The sequence below is a fragment of the Takifugu rubripes genome, chromosome 1 (genome assembly GCF_901000725.2).
Source record: "Takifugu rubripes chromosome 1, fTakRub1.2, whole genome shotgun sequence".
In the NCBI taxonomy this organism is placed as follows: Eukaryota; Metazoa; Chordata; class Actinopteri; order Tetraodontiformes; family Tetraodontidae; genus Takifugu; species Takifugu rubripes.
In genome coordinates, this window is record NC_042285.1 from 18,770,045 (window position 1) to 18,785,432 (window position 15,388).

The 15,388-nt window shown below is 42.5% G+C and overlaps 1 protein-coding gene across 1 annotated transcript in view; it reads left to right on the top strand.

The window, feature by feature from the left end:
* Positions 1-2,024: 2,024 nt before the first annotated feature.
* The window catches only part of hs6st3b (heparan sulfate 6-O-sulfotransferase 3b), a 37,911-nt gene continuing 24,547 nt past the window's right edge, over positions 2,025-15,388 (top strand). The window contains exon 1 of the mRNA XM_003961887.3: positions 2,025-3,143. Within this exon, the coding sequence (XP_003961936.2) occupies positions 2,593-3,143 (551 nt within the window). The 5' untranslated portion in view covers positions 2,025-2,592. The remainder of the gene's footprint in view (positions 3,144-15,388) is intronic.

The following is a 15,388-nucleotide window of genomic DNA, read 5'->3' on the forward strand; positions in this document are numbered from 1 at the left end:
ATAATTCATATCACATGAACTAATTTGGCGAAAAGAAACGCGTATTTCTTTTAACGTGAATATTAAAATCGTAATTTACTTTGGCACAGCAGTGGGCAGCTAAACAAAAAGGCAGCGAGGCTCGAGCGCTTTCCTTAAATAGATTGGAAATATTGAAGAGGTGACTTTGTGCAAGACTTTATCTATTTAACAATATTTATACATAAAAAATCTTTCAGATGAACAGTTTAATTGTTAAAGCAAACAACAGGTGGATAAATACAGATTAATAGAGACAAAGGGAGTAAGAAAGCACAAGCCAAAATTAAGTATTTGGTTAACTTCTATGATGTAGTGAATGTAATGAGTTACAGAAGTGAAAACCTTTTATTATAATAATAAATTATGATCATATTCTGTAAAGGTCATATTTGTTGTTTCTTCTGTGTGTCTCATTTTATTATCATTGAAGATAGATACAGTATGTTATTCTTTGGAAGGAAGAGATTGTCCACACACACATACATACACGTATATGTGCGTGTGGGTGTGTATATATACTTTACAATTGTCTTGGTTTGCTTTTTTCTTTTGAGAAATTGAAATGGGAAATTGTCTTTGTCAAAACTGGGTATCTTATAAATGAGACAAATATGTGGCTACTCTTTCTACTCAGTTGTGCCTACAGCCCATTTACTTGCCCAAGAGGTTGACTTCTGCAGACTTTGGAAAGCTCCCCCTCACACGAGACATTGGACATTGTCTCTCCTGTCCTGTGTGATCTTCATCAAGTGCTAAGTACTTAAGTAAGTGCACACACACAAGACACATTGGGGACACATCTGAGATCTGGTTGCTCAGACTACATTAGTGTGGAAATACAGTGCTTAGCGGCTTTTAACTGTGCAGTCATTTGCACATCATGGCTGCGTGGTGCATACTGCACAGGGACGTTTTCTTGTCATATTACTGATACACATTTTAGTGTAATAAATAAATGAACAGTGGGGGTATATGTCTAAAACTTCATTAAAAAAATAATAAGCTGTACATGCCAACGTGCAGGAATGAGAAACCTGCCTGCGTGAATGAAAACCAGTCAAGTGCTGTTATGACATGTGCTGATGCACTACGCTTTATCATCATTACCATATTCGCTTTTTAAATTGTGCTGTGCTATCTACTTACATTTACAAATAAAACATGTAAGGTCTGTAATTTTATAGGGTTTAAGTAAACATTGAAAATGAGGTTTTGACTTCAACAGCTTCTCAAGCAATATATTTTCCCAGCAGTTGGGTTCGGATCCTTTGTTTGGATTTAAATGGACTCAAGGCCACCCTCAAATAATCCAAACGTCTGTGAAGCATCGCAGCAATAATGGATTAAATTATGTGTCTGGGAGGTCTCTCAAGGCTGAAGTTATTTGATTATAATTCTGAACCCAATTTTCCTTACACCCTTAAGAGCTGTGCTTTTAAATTGCTAAGAGCAGAAAAACACTCTAAATGGTGAAGTAATAACAAAACAGAATCATTTTTAAGCCTGCAACTATTTTTTGATGTAGAGCAGATTTTTTTTTGTGGAAGTGGGAGCTGATCAGACGTGGTCTCTGGAGACGCATGAGGTGTGAACCTCACCTAAATGGGTGTTGATGGCAAAGGTTGCACCATGTGATTGCTATGGGTGATTCTGGCGTGAAATATGATCATGGTCCTATTGGTTCATCCATATTGAAATATGCATCTTCATTTACATTTCCAGCTGAGAAAATAGTTTCTAGTCATTAAATATAATCATATACAACTGAACCTGGTTTAGTTCGATTAAAATATGACTATATTAATCATTTCTGCAGAGAGAGACAGCAGCACTTGCGCTCGTAATTGCTCACACCAACAGAATACGTTTTAATGGTGCCCCCAGTATATTAAAGGAAACGACTGGACCCATTAAACACACTGCATCAATGCACCTTTAAAAGTTACATGGCGCTTACTTCTTTATCTCACGTATTTTCCCAATTCTGGGCATGTTTATGGGCTGGACAGCAAGCTCTCAGTCCAACCACAGCCTGTGAATAACGCAGATCCGTAGCTGTGATGCAGCAGCAGCAGCAGCAGCAGCAGCATCCTCCTCTGAAAAGCACTGCTTCAGCAGAGTCAGTCAGAGCGCCTGTGAGCCCGCTGCTGTGAGAGGCTGTCGGAGCAGCAGACGTGTCTGCACAGCCACCCAGACTCACTTGTCTGCGCGGAGAAGCCGAGAGACGCGCTCAAATCAAACAGAAAGCCTGGCCGACTGCCTCGTTTAGAACTTGATGCCGGAACATGCCGCCGTCCCACTCGGATGCAGAGCTTTAGAAGTTGGGCAGGCGGACATCCGAATGCCATGATTCTTGGCTTTGGACAGAATCTCCAGCGCAGTGCAGGCATCGTGCGGTGTTTGAGAAGCCAGAAGGGCATGTCCTTCTGTCCAGAATGTGTGTTTGATCAGATCAACACGTGGCACTTGAATGATCGGCACCTTTAGCCTCTGACGGATGGAATGTTATTGATCTGTGACTAACCCGCGTCCCTCTTCTTCACAGTAATGGAATGAAGACACTGTCCTGATATGATGGATGACAGATCCAGTAAGCTGCTCTTGGTTCCCATTTTAGCCGTCCTTTTTGTTATGATTGGATACCAGTATATCTGTCCCGCTGGCAGTAATTCGTGCCACTTTAAGGCGGGAGAGAAATTTCGGGGGGTGAGCCTACTTTCCACCCCTACTTTCCAGGACAGCGACGATTTCTACAGAGATCAAGACCTGGAGGACGACAGTCCCCCCAGAGCACCGTCCAAATTCAACTTCACCGAGAGAGACCTGGACAGACACGTGGAGTTCAACATTAAAGGCGACGACGTGATCGTGTTTCTGCACATCCAGAAGACCGGGGGCACCACTTTCGGGAGACACCTGGTGAGGAATATTCGCTTGGAGCAGCCGTGCGACTGCAAGCAGGGGCAGAAGAAATGCACTTGTCACCGGCCGGGGAAAGAGGAGTCCTGGCTCTTCTCCCGCTTCTCCACCGGCTGGAGCTGCGGGCTGCACGCAGACTGGACCGAGCTGACCAACTGTGTGCCCGTGATAATGGATAAAAAAGAGGCTCAGAGAAATATGAGGTATAGCCCCTTGGCGCGCGCATGTGCGTGTTTGTGCCTGTGTGTGTGTGTGTGTGTCTGTTCACTCTGTTGGGGTACAGTAAAAAGGCTCCTACATTAATGGAGCCCCTTCATGAATATAAAAACACACATTTAGTCATGGGCCAATTTTTCTTTACTACTAATAATAGATAATTAATTTGCTGAAATTTTCTAAGTTCTGCTTTTTAATGACTGCAAGTGGTCTGTGAATGATTTACCTCAACTTGCCCAAGTAATGATTACGCACATTCTCATTTTATCACCACCATTATTGCTTCACTGGCTGGAAATTGCCAAATCAAACTGCCATTTTGTGACCTTTGCTGTGGAGCTCCACTATCCAAACATCTCAGTGACACATGTGGTTCTTTCACTGCGGCAGGGTCAGAGCTGTAAGTGCATCTATCTGAACCTATTTCAATCACTGGAATGGGGGGTGGGGGGAACGGTAATTTTCTCTCCTGAAATTTCCCTCATCTGAGTTGTCCCTGTAAGATAAATGCTTGCACTGGACTTGCCAGACATCAGAACTCAGAACTGGGTTCATGGCACCTGGTAATGTTTTTTTTAGACAATCAAAGGTGATATGTCAGAAAAAGAAAAGCAAATATCTATAAATGTATGCACAACATAAATGCAGTAAATAACAGTCACATAGGCGTCTGCCTTGAGACAGCTAATATATGAACAATCAGTCAGATTCTGGAGCAAAAAAAACCCTCTTTTTTTTAACATTGCATTCATTTGTGAGTACTCCAAAATGTTTCTTTGTGTGTATCTCATTAAATATCAGACGTTCTGAGCGTCTCCCTCTGCTGTGAAGGCTTACACTGGGCACATGATTTATTTCTATCAAGTGTTTCCTTTTCTCAGGAAAGTGCTCAGCAGATGCGACAGCTCTTCATTTCACAGTTGCAGTCTTCTGCACTTACACGTCCCCCGTCCCTTGTTCTTTAGAAGCTCTTGCTGCATCTATTCTGAGATGATTCTGCCTCTGACTGGGACTCCTGGTGCTAGACCCCTTCACTCACCAGCTGGGCACAGCACCCTGGACGGTCACCGCGTGAGGCGGCTCAAAATATTACCCAACTGTCGCTCTCATCCTGATTGCTTTAAAATCCTGCACACTTGAAATGCAAATTAGAACTCTAACCAAAAGGTCACACTCATACTCTCCATCACTCCTGAAGTCTGAGGTCACACCCTTGATTTGTAGTTGAGCGCACCTCAGATTGAGTCACTGTCCCCTGCAGTCTCACCCAACTCAACTGATCCGGAGACGGTAGCAAAGGGTGAGTGAGGCGGTACTGTGATGCCTACAAAACATCCCATGGCCTTTTCAACTGGGTGGGGTGTGCTTAGCCAGGCGTGTGACCCGGGAAAGGTCAGGCGTGTCGGACTAGATTGGTGTGCATGTAGTTTGGTAGGGTTCCCCTGGAAAGTGCTGTCATTCAGGCGAGAAGAGGAGCAGGCCCTCCTGTTCACTTCAAGAGCATTTTCAGGAGGAGCTACCCTGGAAGGTAAACCCTCAACAGTTGCCATGCAAAGGCTGTCGTTTCTGCTAAACTACTGTGGCTTGTAAAAACGGTTGTTTTATTTGCTAGTATATTGGACTGAGATCAGTCTGGTATAAATATTCCATTTGACTCAGGGTTAAAAAAAAGAAAAAAGAAAAGGCAATGATGTTCAAGTGCATTAAAGAAGAGCTGCGCAATTATTTTTTTAGGCTGTTAAGAACTCTTTTGCTACTGTGTTAAATGTTGGTGGAGAAGGCTCTCTGGAGAGGCATGAGGCTCAGCGTCTCCCCAGATCAAATGTCTCACTTTGCATTTGCTCCTGCCCTTCCTGCTAACAGCGTTTGGCTTACATAAACTATTCACATGTGCAGACACAGTAAGGTTTAATTTAGTCTAATCTCATCAGAGTGTTGTGGTTCTTTTAGTTTTATTTAGCAAACGCTATTTCATGACAAAACTTTATTGCATGAGTACAGTCAGTGACAATTTTATGCTTGTTCTGATCATCAAGGGAGAAACTTAATCACATGGGTGATCAAATAGTTCTAGTTTAACCGCCAGGAAAAGCAAGACAAGGCAACAACAAACACACTCTCACTGCTTACTGCTCAACAAGTGATGGTCGGGTGCTGTTCCAAATGTGACTCAGTGACTCACTGCCGTTCCAAACGCGTTCACGATTAGACTACCGGTAGGTATGTAAAGGTTTGTTGCATGGTTGAAAAATGCAGCAAAATCAAAGGCCTATCATCAAATATTCAAAATTGTTGTATTTAGAGACCCCAGGAATCTTAGTACATTATGAAACACGACACCACAGATGTCTATGACCCCTGAGGAACTGAAGAAGATTTCCTTATGTGATTATTCCAGCAGATGATCACTCATGTCTTTATATACACTTTTCTGAGACTGCAGCAGAACAAAACCAAAATTCTTAGGCTTGGCATAGACTGAATATTTCATTATTACTTCATTTTGTGGAAAACATGGATGTGTAAGTAGGGTCAAAACTATTATAATCTTTATAGTGGAACTTAAAGATTCAGTAGGATATCAAGAAAATTGATGGAAAATGCAATTTAACAATATTTTGAGGAGGAATGTATCGGTAAGTCTTAAAGGGAAGTAGACTATATGCATATAAAGGTATGCTATACTATATACTGTTTGCTTGTAGGCTGATCTGTGTCTGGAAAATAAATCGGTATATTTTAATTTAGACCATCTACATTCACACATAAAGATGTAGTTTATAACAGTAAAATTCATTACCATGGTCCTCTTCTGTCTTTTCTGTGCTTTCAACTGTGGCCTCATAATTGAATGCATATGCTGATGTTGCAGCTTTTATATCAATTATGAAGTCGTCATTAACAGCCTTCTTTTTGCTTATGCATAATGAATGCTCAGTGCAGGAGTACAAAGAGACCAACGCCGAAATAGAGTGCAGAACGGGCGCACTTTGATACGCTCCTTTGATTTAACGTGCACAGAGAAACGGAGAGAGAGAGAGAAATTGTAGAGGACATCTTCTGTTGTGATTCAGGATGCTCATCAGATCACACAGTATTCCAAGTTATGTTTTATGAAAAGGCTCCATTGAAAGTGGTGTATATTCCTGAGATTGGTAGTATTAAGGACCAGAATTTGCAATGTGTGATAAGATTTGTAGGATAATTTGATGTGGTTTTATTGTGATTAAAGGACTCTTTTACTTGCTGTAAACCACTTTAAGAGGCTACAATTTACAGGTGCATGGGACTGATAATGAAGGTATAAATCACGGACCGATATTCTGTTTAGTCACCGGTTTTCCTATTAATCTGTCCTTGGATGACTTGTAGATACAGTATGGCTGTGTGTCTTTCAGCCTCTGTCCAAGGTAATTATCAGTGTTGGATCTTCCTGAAACGACATGTAGGAGGCAAACCTGGCCCTTTTTTTAGATTCTTGGTATTGTCTAGTAGATGTATTGTCTCGCAGAGCGTCCTATATCTCCGTTGCATTTTTCCAGGAGAAACGCAGTGTGGTTTTGAACGCACCATTGGTGGGAGTTTTTGACCTTGGATGTGACATTTAAAAGAACTTTCTCACCTATTCAGTTACACTTTGGAATGCAAGCAAATAAAAAAAACAAGATCAGTATTGAGGATGTTTTTTTCTTTGAGTATGTTGATGTGTCCATCGGTGAATGTCTTTTGAGGGATTTTGTAAAACTTTTAGACCCAGACTTTAATTCCAATAATTCAAGTAAATAAATATGTGTTTTTGTCCTTAATGGCCTTTTATCCCAAGTCCTTAATGGCCTTTTATCCCAAGTTCTCTGAAACCTCGTGTGGAAAAGAGATAGCTTTGAAAGCGCAGCCTGCGGCGCCCTCCAGACACAGGTGGAGTTAAAAAGAAAAATGGAGCAGGTTTATAATTCTGGCCACCCCTTATGATTGCAGCCCTTGGACTGTCGGGGCAGGAAGGCCGTTTTCATGAATCATTAATTTGAATTCTACAGCTAATTATTTCCTTTAAAACAACTGTTTTCCTGTAGCACGTTTTGAGACAAGAGCTGTATATTTGCTGCTTTATTCATGCACATATTTGCATCCTAATGAATAAGTGAGGAAGTCATTAAATAAGATTAGGTTGAGGGAAATGTTACTAAAAAACCAATAAAAATCTGATGCAGCTGAACAGGGTTTGTGCTATACTCCTCCAGATAAAGATAAATTGGTCATTTTTTTCCACTGGCTGTGTTCAACAGACAATAGTAATGACTGCTTCATGCCCTTCAGTTGCTTTAAAAGAACATGGTGACATGTTTAATAGGAAACTTTAGCAAATCAGGGCAGTTTTGTCAAACCTGAAATCCAACAGGTGAGACATTGTGTACTTAAAGGCAACACAATCACTGATTCAGGGGGTTCTGGCTGAATTCAAAAGCAGTCAAATACCTGGAGGTCAAATAATCAAATACGCAAAAAGCTGGACAGAAGGTCAGAAACACAAGAAACAGGTCACAGACAAAGATCAGTCAGGGAAAAAGAATGCTCAGGATGATACAACAAGCCAACCTGATACAGAAGGGGAGAAAGGTACAGCTGATTTAGATGAGGTAGAGGGAGCCAACGAGACACAGGTGAAACACATTGACAGGCAGGAAACTTGACAGGAGGACAAGAAGACACCAGATGTAAAAATTGAACAGGAAAGGAGGACAAGGGCAAAAAGCTGAACAGAAAAGACTTTTGAGGCCTCAACAATTCTTTGCAAAGCATGAGAGAAAAACTGAAACAGTTTGTGTGACTTTTGGGTACATGAAAACCTGGCGTTGTGTTTTAGCTCGGATGGAGTTTATCTCTTTCCCTAAAAGCCACTTTGGGTAATGAAAGTCATGCAGCTCGCCAGAGCAGGCGTGCAGCTTCCCTGATGCTGCTGTCAAATAAATGCTGGATCGGCAAATATGAATGTCTAGTTGTCTGATTCAGCTCTCATACTTTGATTAAAGGGCAGCATTTGGTTGAGTGCCCGGCCAGGACTCTCATCCGCACAATCTTCAGGATCCTGCAGTAAGAATGGACATGTTGTCCCGAGTGCTGCTTCTTTTTAATAAGCCGTTCCTCAACACGTCCCAAATATCAAGCTTCACCTCTAAAATCTCACCCGCCATCGCATATAATAAAGTACATGTTTTTATTCCTATCAGTACCCTCTCAAGTACAGACTCCTAGTCGTGTTGTCATCATACCAGCGTTAGTTCAAGCTCCGTGGTCGTCGTTGTGAGGAGCTTGACATCACCCCCTATAGACAGGACTCACGCTGAGCCAGTTAAATGCAGTCATCGGGGATGAGAATGAGTCAGTTGGTGCAGTGATTCAGAGACTGTTCGCTGTCCCTGAGAGGTCTGTGCGGTGCCAGAGCCTTTCAAACACTCCTGTTATCGGAGGGGCCATTAAGTCCAGCTCTGGAAAAGAAACTGCAACTTCTGTCCAACACACACTACCTGTTTTTTTTAAAAGCAAAATTGTAGTCTAAGCCCATCATTATAACGCTGAGGCTTTGTTCTGAAGTAGCAGCTGACATACCTGCAGAGTCGCCTGCATGTTATGTTTTTTAGGCTTTTTTAAAATAAGTTTATCATCAGGGTACTTTATTGATCCCTTTAGGGGGTGTCCATTAGGGAAATTAGCATCATAAACCTGCACCCAGAGGTGTGCTCTTTTATAACCAGTCACAAAGCCAGTACATGCAATAAAAGGAGTCATCCATAGTTGCTCAGTCAATAATAATATCTTTCTCACGCTGTGATGTCATTCAGGCCTTCTGTGAGAAAAATTTAAATAATTCCGCACAACAGATTGAAGGCCAGATTGCTTCCTAATTTCCTGCATTTATAAATAGGTGCTCGGTTTCTTTCTCACTTGGCGAATGGTCGTATGGAGGCCTGTATTTGTGCACATGATGAAACCTGCATCTATAAATGATTGTTGTATATCTGAATTTCAAAAATTACCTTTTAAAACAGTAGGGTAATAATCATGCAGAGGTCGTATGAATGATGAAATGCTGTTGAACGGCAGAAAACAGCCGATCTTCACATTGCGTGCGATACTAACAGCAGTTTATTTCCCACCAGAACAGGATTTCCTTCACTTAAGATCAATTTCTGCTTGTGCCCACCAACAATATTGCAATAGAAATTGGATCTCAGGCCACAGTATAATAATCACAGGCAGGAAATCTGTCCCAACAACCCAGCCGCGCTCCAGAGTGAAGAACATCTTGCAGGTGTCGGTGTGGAAGTGCATTTGTTTGCAACACATGTTGTGGTGCGACGAATCATCTCCATCATAGGAATCCCTCATTGCCAGTCGCGTCTTCTCCCAAAGCCACAGGAGTGGCTCTCAAATCCGAGGGATCACTGTATCCTCAAATCAGCCCCAATCACATACGTTCCTAACTCTGCGAAAGGCTCTCTTCTCTTATGTTCCGAGATCCAGCAGGGATTTTGTTTGCTCTCTCTCCGATGGTGGTGAGAGGCAATTGTCCGGACGCTGGAGGCATTTGCTCCGCTTTATTATACCATGTGTGTCATAAGTGTGAATCATATGTGAAGTGACAGATGGAAGAACAAGAGGAGTGTCCTTAAGTGCTTCCTTTTGTAGTTGTAGAGCGCATATGAATTATCTGCAAATGTCATTCCCCTCTCCGTGCCTTTATTCTCACCATGGACAAAAGTGGCGGTCTTATGTAGCTTTTCGCAACTACCTGCCAGAAGGTTCATTGTGGGCCATCCATTGACTCAGATCTGACTTTTAAATCGCAATTCATTCACTCTTGGTGGCCACCTACGTCATCTCAGCTATACTGAATTGATTTCTGTCAACATTTAAAGTGATATTATTAAAAATATGGTCTATAGTCCTCAAGTTTGTGTTTGCAGTCCCATATAATAACCATTACACATACCCTCTGCATTCCATTTCCTGCTCTGAGACTGATTCTGCTTCGAATAATAAAAAACCACCATGTGTAGGCCTGACAAGCTAATACCCCGCCATCAGTCCACAGGGGTCATTGTAACCTATCAAAAATAAATGCATTTTCTTAAAATAAGAAACAATTACTCACTCACTATAATCCACCTGAACACGTGCTGCATATTTGAGATGAACATTGCATTGATTTCTGACCCAGGAATGATGCTGGAAGAAGCCTCTCCGGTGTTTCTACTGACTCTTCTGGCCAAATCAGCTCTTCTGAAAGGAAAAAAGAAAGAGTTTGTTTCTAAGCAGCTGTTCTGGCTCAGGACTGCAGCCTTTCCATGCAGATGATTGATTCAGGTGCAGTGAGGAGGGAGAGGAGGGCTCAGACTTTGGGCTCTGTCCGTTAATCACACTGCATTACGGCGCAGGAGGCATTTATCACCAAACACCAAAGGCTCTGCTCCACAGGGAACACTGAAACCAATCTCCTCGCTTACTTGCAATCCATCCAGGTCTAGGAAAAACAGAATTGTAGAGTCCTACCACATCCATTTTCACTATGCGAGGGGATGTTCCGAGGAGAGAGAACAGTGGGCGCAGAAGTTGTATGAAGAGACTTTAGGATATGTCCTTGGAAAGCTCCCCCCTTATTTTTCCCCCATATGACAGATGATGCCCTGCACTGGGAAACTTTTACTTTCCTGTATTTACTTGCTGAATTTCTGCTTTGCTCCTGCTTTACTGCTGCTTGGATTGTTGGAAGTTATGTAAATCTGATCACCAGCATCATATCAACTTTAAGCTCTGGCAAGATGGAGTGAAATATTGTACCACTCATCTTTTTATTGAATAACTCACAGAATTGATCGATGGGCTCTCAGCACCGTCCTCCTTCTGTTCCAGAGTGCTGTGTTTAGATTCCTTTTGGTTGGGAAAATTAGCGTAAAATAGTGTCCCGAATGGGCAACATCGCACAGTCCAGTAGAATCTAGTCGAACAGAAAAATTAAGCTAGCTCAGAGAACCCAACCAGGAGAGACAAGAACAAGAGAGAGAAGAGCAAAGAATTCTCGCTGTAGTTTCTCTTTCATAAATTTCAGAGCAATCACAGCTGCTCCATTGTTAGAGTCTCTCTATTCTTTGGATTTTAAAAAAAAACAAACGACTTAACTGTGTCACATTGGCGCTTGCAAAGCTGATACAGACGTTACCATCCTACACAACTCACTATGATGAGGCCAGCTAGTGAGAACATAAACATTCCAAACTCAGCGTTCTCTCGATTTGTCCCACAAGTCCCTTTGCAATATTAATGGTTCTCCTCTGTTATCACTGTCAATATTTAAACACATCTGTTTTTGCAGCACTTTAAAACACTTTTGTTTCACACTAGAAAATGACCCAGTAGAGGTACACAACTAACTTTTGATGTAACTGGTTGGAAACAGGCACAAAGATAGATCCCAGAGGACCCCCATGTCGATGTTTGATTAATTAGCGCAAACAAATTCCTCCACACAGCGTTGATGAGCGGCTATGTTTGTCAAACAGTGTCAGAGTGAAATAACCAGCACGGTTTTTAATTAATGCACCCACACTTGGAATTGCAGCAATAATAAATAAATAAAATCATTTGTCTACTGTGTTGGCTGACAGAAATACGCTATATCAAAGTCAGAGCGGTGCCGGCGGCGGTGAACCCTTTGCTTTCTTTCCCTTTTATGTGAGAGCCGCGGGGAATATATAAGCGGGAGCTGTTTAATGTCGCCCATGGCTCGGCTCCACGGTTCCAGAGGAGATGAATTTCCAGTTGTGTCTGTTGTCAAAGGGTGGCAGGTACGTCAGGGATTTATATTTGTGACTGTAAAAGGAGAACTCGACGACTCAAATCTATCTGTCTCCTGCGCTATCAGAGCCGGTAGTGGAGTCAGATTTACGGGTCCTAACACAACAGGCCTGTGGTCGGACACAGGTCGCCAGATTGACTGGTGCCGTGGTGATGAGGAATGTGTTCAGCATCTTTGCCCAACAGTCTTGAGGTTACTTTAGCATTTAGCAGATGCACCTAATGATCATTCCACAATGCTGGGTCCAGTGAAAGACAATGGTCGTCTGTCCCCCCTTCCCTGGCTGTATTGCTTTTGTCACAGTAGCAGAACATGCTAACAACCGCACTGTCAGCAACTGGATAGTGACATCACAGACAGCGATATGGCACACCGTGCTGGTTTGTAAGTAACCTAACGAGGTATGGATGCCTGGCTTTAAAGCAACAGCTGCCCTGCCACTGGCATTATACAGCAGAGACTGGAACTTTAGGAAGTTGAGAATACAGAACCCCGGAGCTAAAGAAGTCATTTTGGGAAGCCACTGCTGTGCCGCAGCAGCCAGAAAATCGATACACCCACTCAGGACAGTTCACTACAAGGGCCTCCCTCAGCGCTGCTATCTGTCAGAGTCAGTCCCTTGAGTGGGATGGGACCCGCTGACAAGGTAGGTGTCAGAGCACACTGATCACTCTGTTAGGGAGCTAATGAAGGCTTGTTCAGCACTGCAGACTGACAATGATAAAGGACTCAGTAAGTGTCAGGCCCAGATTGTGTTCCCATTTTCACACACCCTGATAACCTGCTGTTCAGAGAGCTGTGCCTCACAATCAATACTACATCATAAAGTTATTAGTTTTCGAGTTTACCGTTACAAAAAAAGTATGAGCTGACCGTGTAATGATAGCCTTTGGATAAAGATGAAATTATTTTATGTGAGGTGAGTTGAGACAGTGTTGTATTTTTAAACCTTTGGTTAAAACGGTTGCTTGAATTAGCCTGTTTGCTATTGTTAGCCATGTTGCTAGTATCTACTAAGCTGTCTTTGGAATATACTGTATAAATTATACCGTAGTTTGTTGTGTTCTCAGACACAATGTACAAAAGCAGTGTGGTGTGTAAACACAGACACATCTGTAAACAAAGACCATGCAGTGAAATGCAAAAATGTACATGTGGTGAATAGCTGTATGCCTGTAAATGGCTCTGTCTTCTTTTTTCTTGTTCTAGTAATTTTTTTTCACCAGAGTGCCCCATAATAGAAATTTATGTCAAACAGTGAATATAGATTTTCACATCTATAGTTTTTGCTCAGCAACTGATATTAGCTGGAAGGTGAAGCCAGTACGAAACTGACTTTACGTACAATGCCACAGAGATTCGCTGGGCGCTGGCCCCAAAAAGCCCTGTCTCCAATCTACTCCCATTTATTGTAGCCCACCCCTTACTCCTCCTCCAGCCCCGCCCCCTTATCCATATATGGTCACTTCTGGTTCCATAAGCCCAAGATGGCAAGATCCTATAAACCCTTGTTTCTAAAACGGCTTTTCACAAAGTAATGGGTGACATGAGAGAGGGTTGCCACTTGGTTTGAGCACAATATAAGGAGCAAAGCCAGTTGATGAAATTACAAGAAAATACATTTTTGCTGTTTCCTATCCAGATACCTCATGTCGATATTACTCTGTAGAAACCAGAGCTGCAGTCATGGTCCTTCTCAGCATTTTCTGAATTGGGCTGAATCGGGTGACTGCAGCTGCTGGAAATGAAGCCACCTCTATAAATGGACCAGTCATTCATGATTAACTGAAGTGTCATGTTTAAAGTAATTGCTTTAATTAGCTATTGAACACGTTTCATGGCTAATGGGACAACAGGTTGCCAGTGAACCTGATTTAATGTTGGAGGTTAATGATTTTACTCTCATTTTTCACTCATTCCTTGAAATGATTTGATTACCCATATGTGGGAAAGTGATCCCTTGTTTGTTGATACAAAATCAATTTCACGCCTCAGCGATCCCTCTCTGACACTGTTTTTGTAGGACGAGCGGAATCTTCAGTCAGCCACAGGAGGCAGGACAAACGTCGAAGGTGCAGAAAGTAAATGTAGGGACCAGACACCGGGGTGGCGATCAGTCTGGGGTCTTTTCTTTACGTGCGCACGTGTGTGTGTGTGTGTGGGTGGGTGTGTGTGTGTGTGTGTGTGGGTGTGAGGAATTAAGAAGTAATTGGAAAGCAGGTAGCGTAGAGTGACCCCAGTAAGGAAAGATCAGTGTGTTTGGAAATGTGTTTTGTGCTCAAAGCCATCAGGGTAAAGGTGCAAAGATGTTGTCACCAGTCCGAAACCGCTGAAGACAGAAACACTAATAGTCCTTTGGAGAGAGGTCAAAATTTAACAACAATTTTACAATTTTAGTTAATCATTTGAAACATTCGCCGTCTTAATTAATTGCACAAGTAATCATGTGCTGCATTCTTAATAGAGCCTAATCAGTTATTTCCATTGTAACTGTTGGTATTTTGCATATTAATACTTATTTAAATGGCCTTCGGTGGTGAGTACATCTGCTTATGTAATTAATTTTCCAAATTAACATGTTAACACGGGATATCGAATTTTCTGAATAAATGCATTTGTTTGCCTTTGCGACCTATCACGTGAACATTTGCAGGGCAGCAGAGCAGTGAGGGAGCAGAGCCAAGGAGAAGGATATGAAAAACCAACAGGAAGAACCCTCTGACACGCTTGATGGGTTCAAGGGCAAGAAAAACAAAGAAGGAACCATCAATAAACGTGATTTACACACACTGCAGTTCGCTGAAGCACTAAGAGCTTGAAGCGCCGTCTTAGTGCTAACATGTTCTAGTCAGGGGTTCAAACTGTGGTGTAACACCTGGCTATATGTAAATATCATTTATCTTTCCATCCCCACAACAATGAACAGTATTTACAGCCATCTGACAATGACTTGTGTCACAAGATAAGATGTATTTCCCTGCTGGACAGTCGAGGCAGGAGAGTGGAAAAGAGGTTAGAAGTGCTGCCCCCCCCCCCCCAGGATCAGCGAGACACACATTGAAAAGGGGCTCCCCATTGGCGTTGACTTGTGTTCATCGTGGGGTGTTCTGATAATTGCCAGCCATCCAACTGGGGCTTGCTTTCATACCTTAACTCTTGTAGCTTTATCTGATTCAACCCCTCCGTCTGTAATGAAGCCCAGAGGACAGCACCTGCCTTCTGATTTACAACGTTTCTCAGACGGTCCTTGTGCAGTTCACCAGGAAAAGCACAACGTTATCTCATTTTAGCTGTTCTTCCACCTCCGTGACTTGTTACGACATCGCTCACGCCGCTCAAAGGCTCGTCGGGGTTCCCATGCTGCTCCTTTTTTAATTCCCA